This window comes from Phyllopteryx taeniolatus, unplaced genomic scaffold (assembly GCF_024500385.1).
Source record: "Phyllopteryx taeniolatus isolate TA_2022b unplaced genomic scaffold, UOR_Ptae_1.2 contig_24, whole genome shotgun sequence".
NCBI lineage: Eukaryota > Metazoa > Chordata > Actinopteri > Syngnathiformes > Syngnathidae > Phyllopteryx > Phyllopteryx taeniolatus.
Genome location: NW_026903162.1, coordinates 2,525,970 through 2,545,122, shown reverse-complemented (window position 1 = coordinate 2,545,122; position 19,153 = coordinate 2,525,970). Strand labels below are relative to the sequence as shown.

At 44.7% G+C, this 19,153-nt stretch overlaps 3 protein-coding genes across 4 annotated transcripts; 2 read left to right on the top strand and 1 right to left on the bottom strand.

Annotated features, from left to right (window-relative positions):
* The first annotated feature begins 25 nt into the window (after positions 1–25).
* cog8 (component of oligomeric golgi complex 8) lies at positions 26–4,010 on the top strand. The gene is made up of 6 exons (XM_061764805.1): positions 26–357; positions 899–1,106; positions 1,277–1,636; positions 1,865–2,305; positions 2,526–2,694; positions 3,076–4,010. The coding sequence occupies exons 1-6, from the start codon at positions 26–28 to the stop codon at positions 3,390–3,392; spliced, it is 1,827 nt and encodes a 608-aa protein (XP_061620789.1). The 3' UTR covers positions 3,393–4,010.
* Positions 4,011–4,826: 816 nt separating this feature from the next.
* Positions 4,827–9,600, bottom strand: LOC133473239 (zinc finger protein 771-like). 2 transcript variants are annotated; one of them, XM_061764818.1, is made up of 3 exons: positions 9,123–9,600; positions 8,045–8,326; positions 4,827–5,886 (listed from the first exon to the last, which is right to left on the bottom strand). In XM_061764818.1, exons 1-3 carry the CDS (start codon positions 9,211–9,213, stop codon positions 4,916–4,918), a joined length of 1,344 nt encoding a protein of 447 aa, XP_061620802.1. In that variant the 5' UTR covers positions 9,214–9,600; the 3' UTR covers positions 4,827–4,915. The 2 variants fall into 2 exon arrangements, with proteins under 2 accessions (XP_061620802.1, XP_061620801.1); XM_061764817.1 differs by having other exon boundaries at positions 7,910–8,326; positions 9,123–9,598.
* A 448-nt stretch (positions 9,601–10,048) lies between these two features.
* LOC133473364 (C-type lectin domain family 4 member M-like) lies at positions 10,049–17,232 on the top strand. The gene is made up of 4 exons (XM_061765057.1): positions 10,049–10,276; positions 10,465–10,907; positions 12,938–12,982; positions 14,431–17,232. Exons 2-4 carry the CDS (start codon positions 10,603–10,605, stop codon positions 15,431–15,433), a joined length of 1,353 nt encoding a protein of 450 aa, XP_061621041.1. The 5' UTR covers positions 10,049–10,276; positions 10,465–10,602; the 3' UTR covers positions 15,434–17,232.
* Positions 17,233–19,153: the final 1,921 nt, after the last annotated feature.

The window sequence follows — 19,153 nt, the reverse complement described above, 5'->3', positions numbered from 1 at the left end:
GTCCGAGTGGTCCGACGAAGCCACCATGGCGAGGGTCGACGTGGAGGACGAGAGCATTCTGGCGTCCGTCTTCCACGACTGTTTCCCGGCGGACAGTTGGAGGGACAAAGCGGACATGACGGCCTACTTGTCGGAGCTCAGCTCGTTCGGCGTGGACCAGCTGGGACGCGAGCAGGAGCGCTTGGCGGAGGAGCGAGCGCAGATCCTTGAGCAGACCCGACACTTGGCCTTCTCAAACTACCACACGTTCATCCGCACCGCCGACTGCACGGAGCATATCTACCGAGACTTTGGCCGCGTCGAGGCCGGAGTGTCGCGGCTGCTCGACAAGCTGCCCGCCCTTGGACAGAGATGCCGGTCCGTCCGAACTCATCGACACGCACACAGTCTAGGGCTCGGCGGTTGAGGAAAAAAGGATAATCACGATTATTCTGACTGAGATTGAAATCGTTGATTTAAAAAAAATACCATTGTACCATCAAATACCATACGCTAGTACATTATTATCAGGTGCTATTTTTTAAACCCCAGGGATGTGGTAATGTATGGCATGTATTGCCACATCCCTGGGGTGCCAATGTTGAGAAGACTGGACTTTCCGGAGAGTCCCTATGTCACGTGATTTAAAAACGAAGGCGCTGATTGGCCGAAGTGGAGATCTGTGTATCGATTGTTATTCCTTACAGTCCCCGGATGTCCGTCACAACTCATTTGAAATTGAATTTGTCAAACCGAATCTGAAATGATCGAACTGAATGTGAAAATATTTAATTAGAATTTTAACTGCGGATAAAAAAAAAATCTATTAACTTTCAAATTCATTGGACTTCAGTTCCAAACTAATACAGTCATACATTCAGATTCATTTTTTTTAATGCAATGTTTCAAATGTGTTCAGGAGCTTCGCGAAGGAGGCGGAGCAGATGTCGGCGAGCCGTCGCATGAACACGCTGACGCTGAAGCGCCACACGGAGATCTTGGAGATCCTGGAGATCCCGCAGCTGATGGACACGTGCGTACGCAACGCGTACTACGACCAAGCACTGGAGCTGGCCGCGTACGTCCGCAGGCTGGACAAGAAACACGCCGCGCTTCCTGTCATACAGGTGACACCCGCGCACACGCACGCAGCTTCTCTATTTGTCTCTCTGTCGCTCTTGATGTCTCTCTTGTTTTCCTTTCCCCTCCATCTGTCTGTTTCTCTTTGTTTTTTTCTGTAAACAAATGTGCCGCCGTCATTAACGTCATGTGGTCATGTGCGCGCGGCATCGCTCAGGGCCTGGTGTGCGAAGTTCGTCAGAGCGCTCAGCTGATGCTGCTCCAGCTCCTGCAGCAGCTGCGCAGCGACGCCCAGCTGTCGTCGTGCTTGCGCGCCGTCGGCTACCTGCGGCGGATGGACGCGTTCGGTGAGGCCGAGCTGCGCGTCAAGTTCCTGCAGGCCCGCGGCGCCTGGCTGCGCTCCGTGCTGGACGCCGTACCCGACGCCGAACCGTACGCGCACATTAGCAAGAGCGCCGAGGCGTGCCGCGTGCACCTCTTCGACGTCATCACGCAGTACCGCGCCATCTTCTCGGACCAGCGCGACCAGCAGGCGCTGCGGCAGGCCGACATCCTCCACGGCTGGGTGCTCACCAAGGTATGCGTCAGCGGAAGTTTAGGCAATATGCAGGAAAAAGTCATTTGAGCATTCCCAAAGTTGCTCTGCTAGTGAGGACAAAGAGTGTACTAGTACATGGACCTTGAGCTGGATATCTAAGATATGGGAAAAATGCTTTCCATAAAGCCATTTGAGCATTTCTTGGCTGTCGCACTAGTTGGCATCCGTATTAGTAGCTGGCCTGAAAGCTGTTGGGTGTCTGTGCAGGTGTGCGACTTGGTGGAGGTGCTGGAGCGCGACCTGCAGCGCGGGGCGGGCGGGCGGCTGGACTCGCTGGTGGCTCAGTGCATGTACTTGGGCCTTTCCTTCAGCCGCGTGGGCGCGGACCTCCGGGGCCTTTTGGCGGCCGCGTTCCGGCGGGCGGCGGCCGAGGCGTTCGGGAGCGCGGCGCGGGAGGCGGCGGCGAGCTTCGCTGAAGACATGAGCGCGTACGCCCCGGTGGCCATGCCCTCCGTGCCGGGGGCCGCCTTCTCCTCCGCCGGCGCGGACCAACCCGGAACGATGACTCCGCCCGCCAGCCTCCTGGACTTCCCGCCGCTGGCCCGCTTCCTCAACCGCATCCTGGTGGCCTTCAACGACCTGCGCCTCTGCTGCCCCCTAGCGCTCGCCCAGTGCGTCACCGCAGACGTGCACTCCGCCCTTTGCGACGTAAGACAAACACACTTGCAAAAAGTTGGTGAAATTTGGGGGGCATGTCAGGATGAACCTGAGTGGTTGTCAAACGTACGGCCCTCGGGCGACGTCAGGGGTCCAATTCAGCTGGACACGTGGAACGCATCGAGAACGCATTGCAATGTTGCAATAAAAGTAACTGTCGATGCCTTTTTTGTCCATTGGAGGGCGCACTCACAACCACTTTAAATGTCAGGTGACGAGTGAGCTGTTGGCGTTCCACCACGCTGAGGATTCGGCGTTCAGCGATGCCGAACGACAACTGTTCGCGCGCATGTGCTGCGTCTACGCCCGAGACCTCCTGCCTTTCCTGGACCGGTGCCTGCAGATCCTCTTTCCTGCCCAGCAGATGGCGCTCGTACTCGGTCAGGAGCCTTCATACACGATCATACTCCTAATTTCAATTTAAAAGGGTTTGAGTGAGGGAAGAATGGAACGGGAGATCGACAGGCGGACCGGCGCAGCGTCTGCAGTGATGCGGACTTTGTATCGGTCCACTGTGGTAAAGAAGGAGCTCAGCCGAAAGGCAAAGCTCTCAATTTAGCGGTCGATCTACGTTCCTACCCTCACCGATGGTCACGAGCTGTGGGTCGTGACCCAAAGAACAAGATCCCAGATACAAGCGGAAGAAATGAGTTTCCTCCGCAGGGAGTTGAAAACTGCTGAAAATGCTGCAATGATAAATTGAATATCCCTGACTGTGTGTGTGTGTGTGTGTGTGTGTGTGTGTGTGTGTGTGTGTGTAGGTGTTCCAGCCTCTCACATGCACAGCGGTGAGCGTTTGGGTCGCGTGGGTGCTGAGCAGCTGCTTGAGCCGCTCAGGTTTTTGTTGCCCGAGGACGAGGGAGCTCCGTCGGACGCCGGCACGGCACTGAGTGGCGTCGCTTCGGACGCCGAAGTGGCGCTGAGCGGCGTCAAACCGACTTCGGCGCTGCCGCAAAGCGCCGCCCTTTCCCGTGACGTGGCCGCAGAGTCCCGCTCCGGAGACACGGAGGGAACGCCGCAAGCGACACGGCGCGAGTACCACGAAGACCACCAAGAGATGGCGAAGGTGTTGTCATGACAACCGGAACCCTGAGTGAGCGTGCGAAAACGTTTGGCGTCGAGGAAGGAATTACTCTTCTCATCATTGGTCCATTCCAAGGAGAGGGAGGAAGTTTCACGTTTGATTAAATTTTTATAACTGCAAAGCAAATCGAATGAGGGATGAAAAGGGTGAAATATTGTGGAGAAGGGAGCTGATTCCATCTGTGGAGAAGGGAGCTGATTCCTGATTGGCTGCTGTGTCTCATGGACAATAATTCAACATGAAATATGACCTTATCGGATGTGCCCAAATCATTTGGAACTAATTGGAACTTCCCCAAAAAATGGATAACATAGTTATATTGTGGCTGTCATAATTTTCTTTTTTTTTTTCTTGTCTGTGGCTCTGCAGATGTTGGAGGATGTAAAAAAAAACAAAAAAAAAAACAAAAAAAAAATCCTGCTGTGAGAAGGTGGTTACACCTCACGTTCTCCAGCCACGGCAGAAATTCGTCTTGCGTCACAATAACTTCACTGGCGTCCCGTTATTATATCCCGATCGCTGTCAGCTGGTGAACCTTCCCCATAAATATTGAACATATCAATTATTGTTTTGAGCTGAGTTTTAATTTTTTGCAAATTCATAGAAACAAAGCACCTGTGATGTTTTGCTGTACTGTAAAGAGATTTCGCACGCCTATGAGTTTAATTAAATTGAATAGAAGTGGAGCAACACATCATAACGGATCATAAAATCAATGCAATAATGTTTTATGAATTACTTTTTTATTCAATATATATTACGAAAGGTCCACTAGCTGATGTTAATCTGATTATGCGACAGTTATAACAGAATTAATGGCTTCTGAGTAGTGTTTGAAAATTTGAAATCCCTATGTAAGTAAATAAATGTGTACAATTCGGTTTGCAAAACTGGTTCTTTACTCCTTCTCAAAATGCATTGTGGGAGAAATTGAGGGCGCAGGAGTGTCCAAACTCCCCCAAAAAATCATTAACTTTTTGCTTTCCTGCCTTGGTTTTTTTTTTCCAAATACACAGTATACATAAAAATAAATTATATTAGCTTCGCTTAGCTTGACCTACACTGATGGATTGTTTTAGTGTGTTAAATAAAGATGTCATAAGTGGCCCTTTCCTCCCAATTTTTCTATATGTGGGCCTTGGAAGAAAAAGTTTGGACACCCCTGATAAAGGGGCTCACCTGTAGTATATCATCACTACTCATGCGACCAACACAACAAAATGGTGAACTCACTATGCAGTGGATAAGGGAGTGATCCACAACACAAGCTTCTGTTAATGTCAATCATCCTCGATGCTTTGACAGCAACCCGGAAGTCATTCTCAAGCCGCCGTATTGTTGAGGTTCTCATTCGTCTTAAGTGTGCACCGAGGATCGAGGAGGCTCCACAGACCAGCTGTAATCGAGGAACCACTGATCCTCCTCCAATAGATACTGAACACCATCACCGATGATTTTATTTAGGATCACATCTACACTTTAACAGCATGCTACAAGAAGTCAATTTCGTTCAGGCTTCATTTACTGTTACTCTTTTCCCCAGCACACTTATGTCTCTTAAGCTGAAGCTTGGCATGGAATCTTTTATCGCACACACTGCAACTGAATGGTTTCTCGCCAGTGTGTGTTCTTGAATGTGTTGTCAAATATGATCTTTGAGTGAATCTTTTACCGCAAACTGAGCATGAAAACTGCTTCTCTCCAGTATGTGTTCTCATGTGTCTGACCAATACTGAACCGTCACTGAAAGTTAAGGTGCAGACTGAGCAGGCAAAAGGCTTCTCTCCAGTGTGGGTTCTTGTGTGTGTTTCTAAATGTCCCTTCTGAGTGAATCTTTTTCCGCAAACTGAGCAGACAAAAGGTTTCTCTCCAGTGTGTGTTCTTGCATGAGTTCCCAGTTGTCCCTTCTCAGTGAATCTTTTACCACAAACTGAGCAGGCAAAAGGTTTCTCCGCAGTGTGCGTTCTTGTATGTGCGATTAAATGTCCCTTTAAGGAAAATCTATTGCCGCAAACCGAGCATTCAAACTGTTTCTCCCCAGTGTGTAAGGTCATATGTAGAACTAACTCGGAACGTTCGCTGAAACTTAAGTTGCAGACTGAGCAGAGAAAATATTTTTCTCCAGCGTGCGTTCTCGTGTGTCTTTTCCACAATAGCTTGTTGACAAAGGTTTTGTCACACTGAGAACATTTCACGCGTTTGTTGTCAGTGTGACATGTCGTATCACCTTTAGGATGCTCATCAGCGTCAGAAGAGTGCGACGTTATGTCATCACTGTCTGAAAGTGGAGCTCTGAGGTTGTCTGCTTTTGATTCTCCACGGTGGTCTCCATCCCCTTCTTCTTCTTCATCATCTTCACTCTTCACAATGACAGTCAATGGAAACTTGGTGATATCAGCCTCCTGTTCTTCCTCTTTAAAGTGGAGGGTGTTTGGCTCCTCTTCCTCTTTGGTGTCAGGGGCCTGTGGCTCCTGCTCAGGACGAAGATCTGCAAAATACAACAAGACACACAAGACGGTTTGGTAAAGACATGTTTTGCTGGAAATGAAGATTTCTGTGGCGGCACGTCGGACGACTGGTTAGCACATCTGCCTCGCAGTTCTGAGGTTGCGGGTTCAAATCCGGCCTCACCTGTGTGGAGTTTGCATGTTCTTTGCATGTTCTTCTTGTTGTTTTCTCCGGGGTCTCCCATTTCCTCCCACATCTCCAAAATGTGTATGCTAGGTTAATTGAAGACTCTAAATTGCACACAGGTGTGAATGTGAGTGCGAATGATTGTAGGTGCGCTGCGATTGGCTGGCGGTCCCTGCCTCTCGCCCAGAGTCATTTGGGATAGGCTCCACCACGCCTGTGAATGCTTTTATATAAATCTTTTGACTTGATATGGCCTACAGAAGCTGTTTAATTTTGTTTAGTTTCTCACTTTGAACTGCATAAGCGCTCTCTCACCCACGCATGCTCGCCATTTCAGCTACTAGTACAAGGTACAACTAGTGCATTGTTGTATGGTTACATATTGTATATTTCTGGGAGGCGCTTCTAATTGTTGTTCTGTGTGCCCTTTTTTTAACTTGGAGCAAATGTACCTTCAAGGGCCTCTGAAAAGTCATATCTACAACAAAACAAACAAACAAAAAAATGTGAACGTTAGGCCTGTCTATTGGCACCAACGAATAATGAGGACAAATTTAATACCTTGTGATGAAGATTCCATTATGAATATACATTTTGTTAAGGAATAATACTCGCTACTGAACAAGTGAGAGTAAGACGTGAACAAACCTGCTCTGTGCAACATTTCTTCAGGCTTCTTGCGTTGACGTTGTCGCTCGCAAGTTCCTTCTCGTAATCTTCTTTGAGATTTTTTTTGCACACATTTGCACGCGGTAATCTCGACACTTTCCGGTCACGGTGCTTTGCGATGTGTTGATAACAAACGCGGCTCTTTGTTAGCGGCTAGCAGGCTAAACTAAGCTAGGTCGAGAAGCTTCGACGTGACCTCACTTGTGACGAGACGGGTTTATCCGGACACAACTTTCTACTTCACGAGGACCGACTGTCAAACATTTAATGAGAATCAATGGGAAAACATCGATGCGCCCTAAACCAGAAGTTGCCTCATCAAATGAGACTAGCGGAGACAAACAAATTAATTTTACTCATCATTAACTGTGTAATATTTATCCTACTCGTCTAAAAATAAGATATACATATAATTTGTACTATTTTCATTTGAATATTTTATTTTATCTGTCATTATTCCACTTTTGTGAAGGTAAAGTTATCGCTGGAGTTTTGCTTGTATAAGACCACAGATAATTTAAATACTTTTTGGGGGGGATGTGGGATTATAAAAGTATTTTGGGCCAGATTCACCAATGTGCATAAGAAGGGAAAGGAGTGCATTTAGGCTCCTACAATAAATACTGAATACTAACACTTTTGAAGACCTATTTATTCAGAAGCACATATTGCACACTTTTACAGCTTACCAACAGAGTCAAAGTATTTTTACAATGTATTTAAACCTTAAATTACTGTTGCTCTTCTCATAAAACTTGTTTCTGTTCACCTCATCTTTACAAGATCACAAGGTTTCTCACAACTTAATGGTTTGTCACCAGTGTGCATGCTTGCGTGTTTTCTTAAATGTCCCTTCTGAGTGAATCTTTTACAGCAAACTATGCAGGCAAAAGGTTTCTCTCCAGTGTGTGTTTTTGTGTGTTCTATTAAATGTCTCTTTACAGAAAATCTTTTCTCACATAGTGAGCATGTAAAAGGTTTCTCTCCAGTGTGTGTACTTGCATGTGCTATTAAATACCGCTTTACAGAGAATGTTTTACCGCAAAGTGAGCAGGCAAAAGGTTTCTCCTCAGTATGCGTTCTCATGTGAGTTGTTAAACTACTCTTTTGTGTTAATCTAAGGCCACAAACTGAGCAGCAAAAAGGTTTTTCCCCAGTGTGCGTTCTTATGTGTGTGTTCAAATGTCCCTGACGAGTGAAACTCTTACCACAATCTGAGCAACTGAAAGGCTTCTTTCTTGTGTGGCTAATCGTGTGCTTTTTCAAAAGCGACTCAAAGACAAAGGCTTTGTCACACTGTGAACATTCCCAGCGTTTGTTGCCCATGTGACTTGTCATATCACCTTTAGAGCGTTCATCATCAGTTTCAGGAGAGTGTGACGTTATGTCGTCACAATCTGATAGCAGAGCTGAAAGGCTGTCTGCTTGGGATCCTCCACAGTGGTCTATATCACCTTCATCATCATCTTCATCTTCACTCTTCACAATGACAGTCAGTGGAAAGTTGGTGATATCAATCTCCTCCTCTTCCTCTTTAACGTAGGCGGGATCTGGCTCATCTTCCTTGTCAATGTCAGGGGGCTTTGGCTCGTGCTTTTCAAGATGAAGATGTTCTTCACTGACGTCTGCAGGACACGAAAACAGGCATTGTTGGGTGAAGCCAAACATTGCTCAGTTAAGTCTCATGTTGTGACTTTGAGGTTTTGCATTAAAGGAACTAGTTAATGGTGAGATATACACTTCACATTAAATGAAAGTTTGGTAGATATAATGAGTAAATATTCTCTGAAAAGAAATGACACTTGAAGATGTTTATTGCCACTCAGCTAAATATTATTATTTCCCTTTATGCAACGGATATCTGAACACATATGTTGCTAGAACGCAAGTAGACGGACCATTTAACAACACTCACGGGCATTTATTTGTCATCCTTTACGAAGAACAACAACGATTACTGCTGCCGACTAATGAGCTGAGCGTTGAGACGTCTGAATGAACAGAATATCCCGCAGTCTTATTCTGCCCCCATGTGGCCAAAGCGTGCACACCAGAATGAGCAGCACGATTGAAGAAGGAATTGTGGGGGGAAAAAACAAAACGCTTTAATTATTTTTTAGTCTCTTCAGTTATCTCATTGTGTAGTATATCGAAGCTAAATTATTTAAATTAGTTAGTTTATTTATAAATAATACATATAGGAATAATTGAGATAATTGTGTTTCACAAATTTAAATTGTGTGTGTAATGGTGAGTTGATCCAAAGATGAACTGCTTTTGTTTTTTTTTGTTTTTTTAGTGACCGTCGGTTGTTTACTGCTTCAATATGCATCGTGCAATATGCATAATTAAGACATAAACACGGGAATATTGTTTAAAACTCTAAAGCACATACTATACCAGTGAGAGATGTGAACAAACCTGCTCTGTGTAAAATATCTCGAGGCTTTTTGAAAACAGCATCCAGTTGTTGACGGTCGTTCTTGTTCTCTGTCACAGATTTTGCACTCATTTCACACGATAATCATAAAACCGAGATCTCCGTTTGGCGATGTGTTGACAGCAAACGTGACTCTTTTGTTAGCAGCGAGCTAAACTAAGCTAGCCGAGAAAGTTTCAACGCGCACCGAGACGAGTGAACCCGGAGACGGAGATTTAATTGATCATGTTTTACTCCTGTAAGGTCGTGATGGGTCGGATTGTGTCGCGTCTTCAATACGTTCGGTAACTAATTCGACTACATTTATTTCGTGAAGCGCCTGTGGTTAACGCCACGTATGCGGAAGTTGTACGGCTACACCACTTGGACAAGATAATTCCCACGGGCATCAACACGCGAATCGAGATATTACAAATACTGTGAGCGAGCGTGCTTTTCAGCAATATAGCAAAAAAAAAAAAAAAAAAAAAGTGTCACATTCATAATTCCCAACCTTAAAAAAAGTCATCAGTTTATTACTGTCCCAAAATGAAGCACTTGATCCCTTTGTTAACCTTCTAGGGCTCGATACGGAGAGATGCACGGGGGAAGAAAAAAAAATGTCGCTTGTGTGGCCACGACTTTGATGTTGAAACAGTGACGTTGCGACCACGCGACTGAGGAATGTCAATGCAGTAAGGGAACATTTGGGCGGCGAGGGATTGTTCCGTCATTGTCTGTTCAGTCGCGTGTCCTCTGACGAGGTATCGACACGCAAGGCCTTTCCTCCCAAAGGCGTCTATACCATGACGTCATGACGGCCTATAAGGCGTGGCCGTGCGACACGGGGGAGGACACGGGGAGGGGGAGGGGGACACGGAAACGCGGGGGAGGGGGGGAGTTTCTTTTTCGCAGGTTTCAATGTAAATAAACGTTTTGTTATTAGTCTATTCTTATGTAGTATAGAGCGAAGGGCTGCGGGACTGTGGAGAGCAAGCGAATTAGTCACATGGCTCTCTCCATATTTGTGTGCGTCTTAATTTGTGGTCAGTGTAATATGCTAATTGTGCCTCATTTTGTTTGTGCTACGCATGTTACAGACAAGCGGGATCACGCAACTTGTTGCCCATTGTTCGTTATTTCATTACACTTGCAGGTATGTCGTTGTCATGTGAACATTCAATTATAATTGTTTTTCATGTATATGCAGGATATATATATATATATATTTTTTTTTTAAATTTGTATTTATTTATTATTTTATTTTTTTGCAACGTAGATACATTTAACTTTTGGCCTGCCTGAGAGGTTGCCCATTTTTTTGTCATTTTCTCACACTTGCAGTTTACCTTTGGCCTGCCTGAGAGGAAATCAACCCCAACTGTGAAGCCACTTTTGTGTCCCAATCTCGCGTAACCACCAGAACACAACGCACTGTAGTCGGATGTGTGGACCGCTCAGGCTACACTTGATGCAAACAAAATGGATGGCGTAGCGGTGAGTGGCGAAGAGGCAAGTGGGGAAGAGGCGAGTCGAGGAGAGGCGAATCCCAAAGAGGCGAGCGAGAAAGAGGCAAGTCCCAAAGAGGCGAGTCCCAAAGAGGCGAGCGGGAAAGAGGCGAGTCCCGAAAAGGCGAGCCCGAAAGAGGCGAGTCCGAAAGAGGCGAGTCACGAAGAGGCGAGTCCCAAAGAGGCGAGCGGGAAAGAGGCGAGTCGCGAAGATGCGAGCGGGAAAGAGGCGAGTGAGAAAGAGGCGAATGGGAAAGGGGCTGCGGATGTGGAGGACAGGTAATAGGATCAGTCTTGATGCGAAAGCTTTCATGGTTTTTAACAGTTGCAGACAAGTGTTAGTGAATGTTATTGATCATTTGAATGCATTGCAAATTGTAAAACCTTTATTGAGCCATGGCATATATTTTATATTGTGAAAAATCTCATGGCACACAACCAAACAAAAATGTCATAAAAAGTGGGTACAACACGTACCTTCTGCCATTTAGTAGCTGAGCTGTTCAGCCAGTCATATCCATCCATCCATCCATCCATTTTCTACCGCTTATCCGAGGTCGGGTCGCGAGGGCAGTAGCTTTAGCAGGGACGCCCAGACTTCTCTCTCCCCAGCCACTTCATCCAGGTCTTCCAGGGGGATCCCGAGGTGTTCCCAGGCCAGCCGAAGGATGTAGTCTCTCCAGCGTGTCCTGGGTCGTCCCCGGGGTCTCCTCCCGGTGGGACGTGCCCGGAACACCTCACCGGGGAGGCGTCCGGGAGGCATCCGAATCAGATGCCCCAGGCACCTCATCTGGCTCCTCTCAATGTGGAGGAGCAGCGACTCTACTCTGAGATCCTCCCGGATGACCGAGCTTCTCACCCTATCTCTAAGGGACAGCCCGGACACCCTGCGGAGGAAACTCATTTCGGCCGCTCGTATCCGGTATCTTGTTCTTTCGGTCACGACCCAGAGCTCGTGACCATAGGTGAGGGTAGGAACGTAGATCGACCGGTAAATCGAGAGCGTCGTCCTTCGGCTTAGCTCCTTCTTTACCACAACGGACCGATGCAAAGTCCGCATCACTGCAGACCGATACGCCTGTCAATCTCCCGTTCCATTCTTCCCTCACTCGTGAACAAAACCCCAAGATACTTGAACTCCTCCACTTGGGGCAGGATCTCATCCCCAACCCGGACAGGGCACTCCACCCTTTTCCGACTGAGGACCATGGTCTCAGATTTGGAGGTGCTGATTCTCATCCCAGCCGCTTCACACTCGGCTGTGAACTGCTCCAGTGAGAGTTGGAGGTCACAGCTTGATGAAGCCAACAGAACCACATCATTTGCAAAAAGCAGAGATGCAATACTGAGGCCACCAAACCGGACCCCCTCTACGCCTCGGCTGCGCCTTGAAATTCTGTCCATAAAAGTTATGAACAGGATCGGTGACAAAGGGCAGCCTTGGCGGAGTCCAACCCTCACTGGAAACGAGTCCGATATGAGGACAAACTCTGACTCCGGTCGTACAGGGACCAAACCGCATGTATCAGGGGGTTCGGTACCCCATACTCCCGAAGCACCCCCGACAGGACCCCCCGAGGGACACGGTCGAATACCTTCTCCAAGTCCATTAAACACATGTAGACTGGTTGGGCGAACTCCCATGCACCCCCGAGGACCCTGCCAAGGGTGTAGAGCTGGTCCGCTGGTCCACTGTTCCACAGCCAGGACGAAAACCACACTTCTCCCCCAGAGCCCGCCTCAGAGAACCCAGACTCTGCTCCCTCATGGGAAGGCCTGTCGGTGGAATTGAGGAGGTCTTCGAAGTATTCTCCCCACCGGCTCACAACGTCCCGAGTCAAGGTCAGCAGCGCACTGTCCCTACTATACACAGTGTTGAAAGTGCACTGCTTCCCCCTCCTGAAACGCCGGATGGTGGACTAGAATTTCCTCAAAGCCATCCAGAAGTTGTTCTCCGTGGCCTCACCGAACTCCTCTGGTGCCAAGTGCACGTGTGGACACCCTGATGGTTGAACATGGTGTTCGTTATGGACAATCCGTGATGAGCACAGAAGTCCAATAACAGAACACCCCTCGGGTTCAGATCGGGGGGTCATGTCCTTCACTGGCATAGATAAATTCACAAGGATCCATTATTTGAGGTAGCAAAATCATTTCCAGGCCATTTAAAAGAAATAGGATTTCCTTATAGCAGATTAAGGTGCCACAATACACTGGTTGACAATCACTGTATACTGTATGTACATACTGGAATGTAAATGTCATATTAATGTGGTGCTTCTGATTGATCCCTGTTGTATTTATTCCAGCGTTCCAGACCCAAAGCGTGTCAGTGCTGAGAGCATTGAAATGAGGTGAGATCTTCACACTGGCCACCCACCTGTTGGCTTTCAGCGTTACAGCCGGAATACTCTCGCTGTGTTGGGAATCAAACGTTTTATCACTGTCACGCTATCTGCAGATTGAACATTAACGCTGCACTTAAATACAGGGAAAATTAGAAATACTCACACGGTGATTCAATTCAAATGTATTTCACGTGAAAGTTGCACCTCAATGAAAGTTTCAAAGCAGTTCTTAGAAGTGAAATGAGCAACTGAATGGATGTACTTTATGAAACACAGTGGAACCTTGGTTTATATGAATAATCAGCTCCTAAAACCTCATCGTACAAAAAAAAAAACTACAATGTGATAATACAACAATATAATAACATAATGTAAATTCAGTTAATCTGTTCCAGACAACAAAAAATATTACCGCCCCAAAAATACTTTTTATGAATAACTATAGTTAAGCATACAGGAAATAATGTGAAATATAGATGTCTAATAAAAGGGATAACTCAACATTAAACATCACTTTTACCTTTTATTGAATGTAATATTCACAGTTAAGTCCATGCAAATCGCGGTCCCTTTAACCATGTTGTAGACTGTTAGCGTGGAGAAAATGTTTGCAATGTCGACAAATCTATGAGTTGCGGCACAACCCAGACATGAAGTACTTTGTCTTACTTTTGTAAAATGCACTCATCTTAAAATGATACCATGTTATTATAATGTTTGCACGTGGGGAGGAAGTTTACTTGTTTTGAATGTAAAATGGTCTTGTAAATTTGACACACCACAGAAAAGTCTTGTTATCAACCCTGGCAAATTTGAATGTAAACAAAATCGCCAAGACTATAAAATTGTGAAAAATGAAACCATTGTCTCCACTCTTAAAACACCGTAGCTGAAACCACATCCTGCGAAATAAACCTGCTTAAAGCCTCCGGTGGCTGGAATATATCCCAATGGGTCGTCGCAGGGCTTTTTCAAGGCGTGACAACGTTGCGCTCTAAAGTGGCGATGCCACCCTGAAGCCGATGTCCACACGCTTGCTGTCACGTAAGACCTTTTTTCCCCTCCCCTCACCCTCCCACCGTTCTCTCCTTGATGTGCGTACACTCATGGCCGATAACGAGGCGCTCTACAGAGGCCACACCAGAAGACTATCCAAAGGGAAGATGCAGTTTTGATGTGCAGGCAAAGTTAGCATACGAACCGCATGTCGCAATTGTGCCGGATAGCCGCTAATGCGAACAAAGGTTATCAAGTTTCTTTAGAGTGGACTCTTGCCGGATGCCAAGTGCGTCACGTACCCAAATAATCTGGAATACTGAAATGGTGACAAAATATTTGAATGCTAAATCTCCAGAACTGAGTACTACATAGTTAACAGTTTTCAGCAATAGCCTTTCAACGTTTATGTCAATCAAATGCTTCTAATTCCCTCATTTCTTTTCTCTTTCTGACAGTGTATTATATGATGTTCCTGTGAGAGAAGACGAATCCAAATGCAAAGTCACGTTGTGCATGCCAGGGCAAGCTTTTTGGTGTTTCCTTGGATTTCTTATCATGTTCATTTGTATATTGAGTGGCCTCTATGTAAACAATTCCAAGTTAAATCAGTTGAAAGAACGGCTGAATTCCAGTGAAGAAAACATTCGGCTCCACATAAATATGTTACTGAACCACATTCCCCAAAAAATGGAAAGCATAGAAATACAATTGGATGGTCTGTTTCAACAGCAGCGGGAGCTGAAGGAATACCTTCGCGCTATTGACGCTGAATATTCTGGAACAGTCGTAATAAATGCAATTACGAAAATGGATGAACTACTGCTCAAGTATCACAAACTGGAGGATATGACCTCTGTTGTCGCTGAGCTGAAAGCTGCGGAAGCTCTGCTACAAGAGCAACACAAGCTGCTTTCGGAAGGGCAGGAGAAGCAAACTGACTTGATATACTTGTATTTTTGCGGTGCAGATGGAGCAGAAAAGGTACCGCTGATGTGCTGCAAGAACGGCTGGGCCAAATATGCTTCAAATTGCTACGGAATTTCTGACGGAGAAGAAACTTGGGAAGATGCCAGAGACGACTGTAAGGCCAATAACAGTGAGCTAGCTAAAATTGACAACGCTAAAGAGCAGGAGTTCCTAACCAAACTTGTTCATGCATACAAAGAACAAAAGAAAATAAAGCCCGAAAAGATCAACACCTACGGAGCGTGGATTGGCCTGTCGGGCAAAGAAGGGCAATTCAAGTGGATTGACAACAGCACACTCTCGACTGAAACATTTTGGAACGCTCAAAGGCCACGCAAGAGGAATGAAGATTGTGTGGCCATTATGCCCCCGCCTGACACAAAGGGCGCTGGGTGGTATAAAAGCTGGAATCCCCTCATGTGCAATGAAAAGCGATACTATTTGTGTGAAAGTTGTGTGTTTTGCAAAAATGATTCCAAAGATTCAAACTGAGGTGGTCGTGGTCAGCCAAAATGCCACCCATCAGCATCCTTGGATGAGACTGATCAGCACCTGCTACCGGTTTCCTTTCTTTTTTGTCACGTGACAAACTGCAACTGCAAACTTGGCAGCTCCCATTGATGTTGTCATGATTATCAGTTTATTTTTGAAAGGGGACAATGCAATTTCATAAAACACATGAAGTACACATGGTTAAAAAAGCCAGAATTAGCCAGAAGGCTAGTTTTCATCTGTAGTCCCCTGGTCATGATGTAAAAAAGCAGTAAAATACAACTATAAGACAATATAATACAGGATACATAATCAAACTATACTATTAAGAGAGAATAAAACCATAATTTTTTTGATCATAACAAAAAGACAACATAACATACTTGTCTTTTAGTGTTGGCAGCTATAGGTGTTAACTAGCCACATTTTCAGTTTTTTTGTGAAGGCCTTGTATGTTGTAAGCAGTTTAACCTCCTCAGGTACTGACTTCCACTCACCAGCGCTCCTCACTGACCAGGCTGACTTACTGAAAGTGCTCCTGCGCAGAGGAATGAGACAGTCACCTCTGACAGAGCCTCGAGTGACACGCTCAGAGCTGTTTCTTTGGCTGATAAACTCAGCCAGAGGAGCTGGAGCCAAATCATGCAGTACTTTATAAATCAAATTTAAATCTGCAAATATGTGAAGACTGTCCCAGTTTAAAAGACTGTATTTTTTTAAAATTGCACAGTGATGATAGTGCCTTGGTTTTTTATCCATCACTTTAATTACTTGTTTGTACAAAACTTCCAATGGTTTTTTTGCATTCTGACCAGCCTGGGACCAACTGGTTATGCAATAGTTAAAGTGACTAAGAATCATCGAATGCAGGTAAATTTTTGCAGCTTCAGTTGACATTTCATTCCGAATTGCTCGAAAATTTGCGAGGTTTAATTTGATATTTTTACACAATTTGTCAATATGGGCTTTAAAGGAAAGCTGTGAATCTATTATTAACCCAAGATATTTGTATTGGCTGACAATTTGCATTTTTTCTCCATTAACAAGTATGTCGGGGTCAGGTGATACTCTATTTGTTTTAGTGAAATACATGCCTACAGTTTTAGAAACGTTTAGCTGTATACAGCACTCCTGCAACCAAGTTGTGACACAGGACATTGTATAATGTCAGGACAACATTTTCTTGCTTAAAAAGGGCAATGATGACAACAAAGTACAGTAAGGAGGAACGATGGCAAGGGGTGCCGGCTGCTTATCGAGCTGGCGCTTCTGCGGCGTATCTTTTTGCTCATCTGATTGGCCGGTGATAGATGTGACAGATCAATTTTATCCAATCACGCTCAGTGTTTTATGGAAATTGGATCTTTCTTAGAATCACAGCTGAAATATAACTTTTTGGAGACAAACCTGTCCTGTATATTAGGTTATACGTATTGTAATGTATGTTTTTTTTATTTTTATTGAAACGATAGCTCGTAATTTAAAAACATACAAATGAATCAGATGTTTTAATCTGCACAAATACCTCGCTGCATAAAGTCCTGCATTGTACATAAAAGCAACTTTGTTTATTCATGAATAGGGATATACAGCATGTGTGCCAGATTTTGCTGCAGTTCCCGACTTTGTAAATACTTGGTTAGAGTTACAGATTACCCTGTTGAAAATGTAATAGTAGTTTAATGATTTCAATTGCTTTCTCAAAGTAATATAACCAACGATTTTGATTACTTTTATTAATTTTGAATGGATGCATCAACAGGACCCTTGGAGGTTTCCTGAAAAAAAAACAAAAAAAAACCAAGTGGATTCAAACCATAGATCATTGTTTTGGAATTAACCACATATTTGTTCTTCACAAGAATAATAAACATTAAAAAAGACAATTAAATTTTATTATTTTAATAAAAATGTTTGTTGCATTATATGTGTACAGCATGAGGAAAACCACCATACCTTTTTGACCTAATGACAAATGTGCACAATTTAGACAATATAGCGTCATATAAAGAAGTGAATGGGAAAGAGGGAGCATGCTCTGACAATGCAAGAGATTGCGTGATTTCCCAAGACGAAAAACATGGCGGCACCCCTTGCACAGTCTTGAAAAAAACAGCTACAACAAGATAAAATTTATCTTTTTCAATGGCAGATGCTCGCTTCGTTCCTTTCTTTTTTCCTTCGCCAGCTTTGCTAGCAGCGGTAACTTAACTGAGAGCCACCTGCTATCCGCGCAGCTACGTCAACGCCAACTCGTCTCGTCATGGAGGATCCGAGCCAACGTGTCGAGCTGCAAAAAAAGCTGATTCTTCCACTTCAACTGAGGTTTTGCTTGATTCGACAAGAGATACAGGCGAGTGTCCTCTTTTCAATCGACAAGAAATTGTCATTTGCACTTGATTTGCTTCAACCAGGAGATCGCCAAACTCAGAAAGAGCTTGGAATTCACGCAACAACAAGTGAACGAGCTAAGATTAGATAATACGATCAAACATGATGTCAACGTCAGCAGAACTACAAACTCTTAGACTGGAATGTAAACTCATGAAAGAAACTCCGTTGGACATTCAATCAAGAAGCATGCGCGACAATCTGATTTTCTCTGGCACTCCAGAAAATGCTCCGGAAGACAGATTAAAAAAGTTTATGATGTCCGCGCTCAAGATACAGCAAGATATAGTTGACAAGATTACATTTCACCGCGTCCACCGATTGGGCGGCCCTCGTCAAGGAAACCGACCACATCCCATCATTGCAAAGTTTTGAACACTTTCAGCAAAAAAGTGTTTGTAAAATCCAAAGGTCGGGAGCTCAAAGGGACTTCGTTTGGAATGAATGACCAGTTCCCCAAGAACATCAACAAAAGGCGTAAAAGTTTGTACACGTTGATGAAGGGCAAAGGCAAACGAGCGTGGTTAGTTGTCGACAAGCTATATGGCGACGGCCAACTGTTTGGTGATGCCGACGTCACGTCCTGGCTCTTCTAGATAAGTACTTCTTTTGATCTGTTGTCGTTATGAATTGTCAAAAATGTATTGGTATTTTTTTTTCATTCTTTCCACTTTTGCTTAGATAAACAAAAACGGAATCACGCATGCCACCAGCATGAATCCTCACTCCTATCTTTCTGCTTTCCTGCTCTGCTTGTTTCAACAGACACTAAACGCACAAGTCGCTCAAAACTCTTTTTTCGCACCACTAACCATATTATCCCCTTTTCACTGTTTGTTTCCTATGTTCAGTGTTTGTTCGTTACCCTTCTATGTACCCTGATTTAAATATAGCCTCTCGATCACCATCTCTAAATAACATTCATCAACACAATACCAAAAAATCTCCCGAAAACTGTCAAAAAAACAACAACAAAGAATGCATAGTAGCAAATCTATTTAGAATTATGATACACATACCCATCATATGTCACACTTAACATTCTTGTCTTGGAATGTCAATGGCATTCGATCACAGGCAAAGAGAATTAAGATTATGGATTATACCACTAAATTTAAAAGCGACCTCCTCCTATTACAAGAAACGCACCTTACTAAGTCAGAAGAAAAATGCCTCACTGACTCTAATTTCACTCAGGTTATCTCGGCCTTTTGTAACTGTAGACAAAGAGGAGTCTCAATACTAGTCCATAAAAAGACTACTTTTTGCAATAAATAGTACAGTAGTAGATCTAGAAGGCCAATATATAATTATACAGGCTACAATATT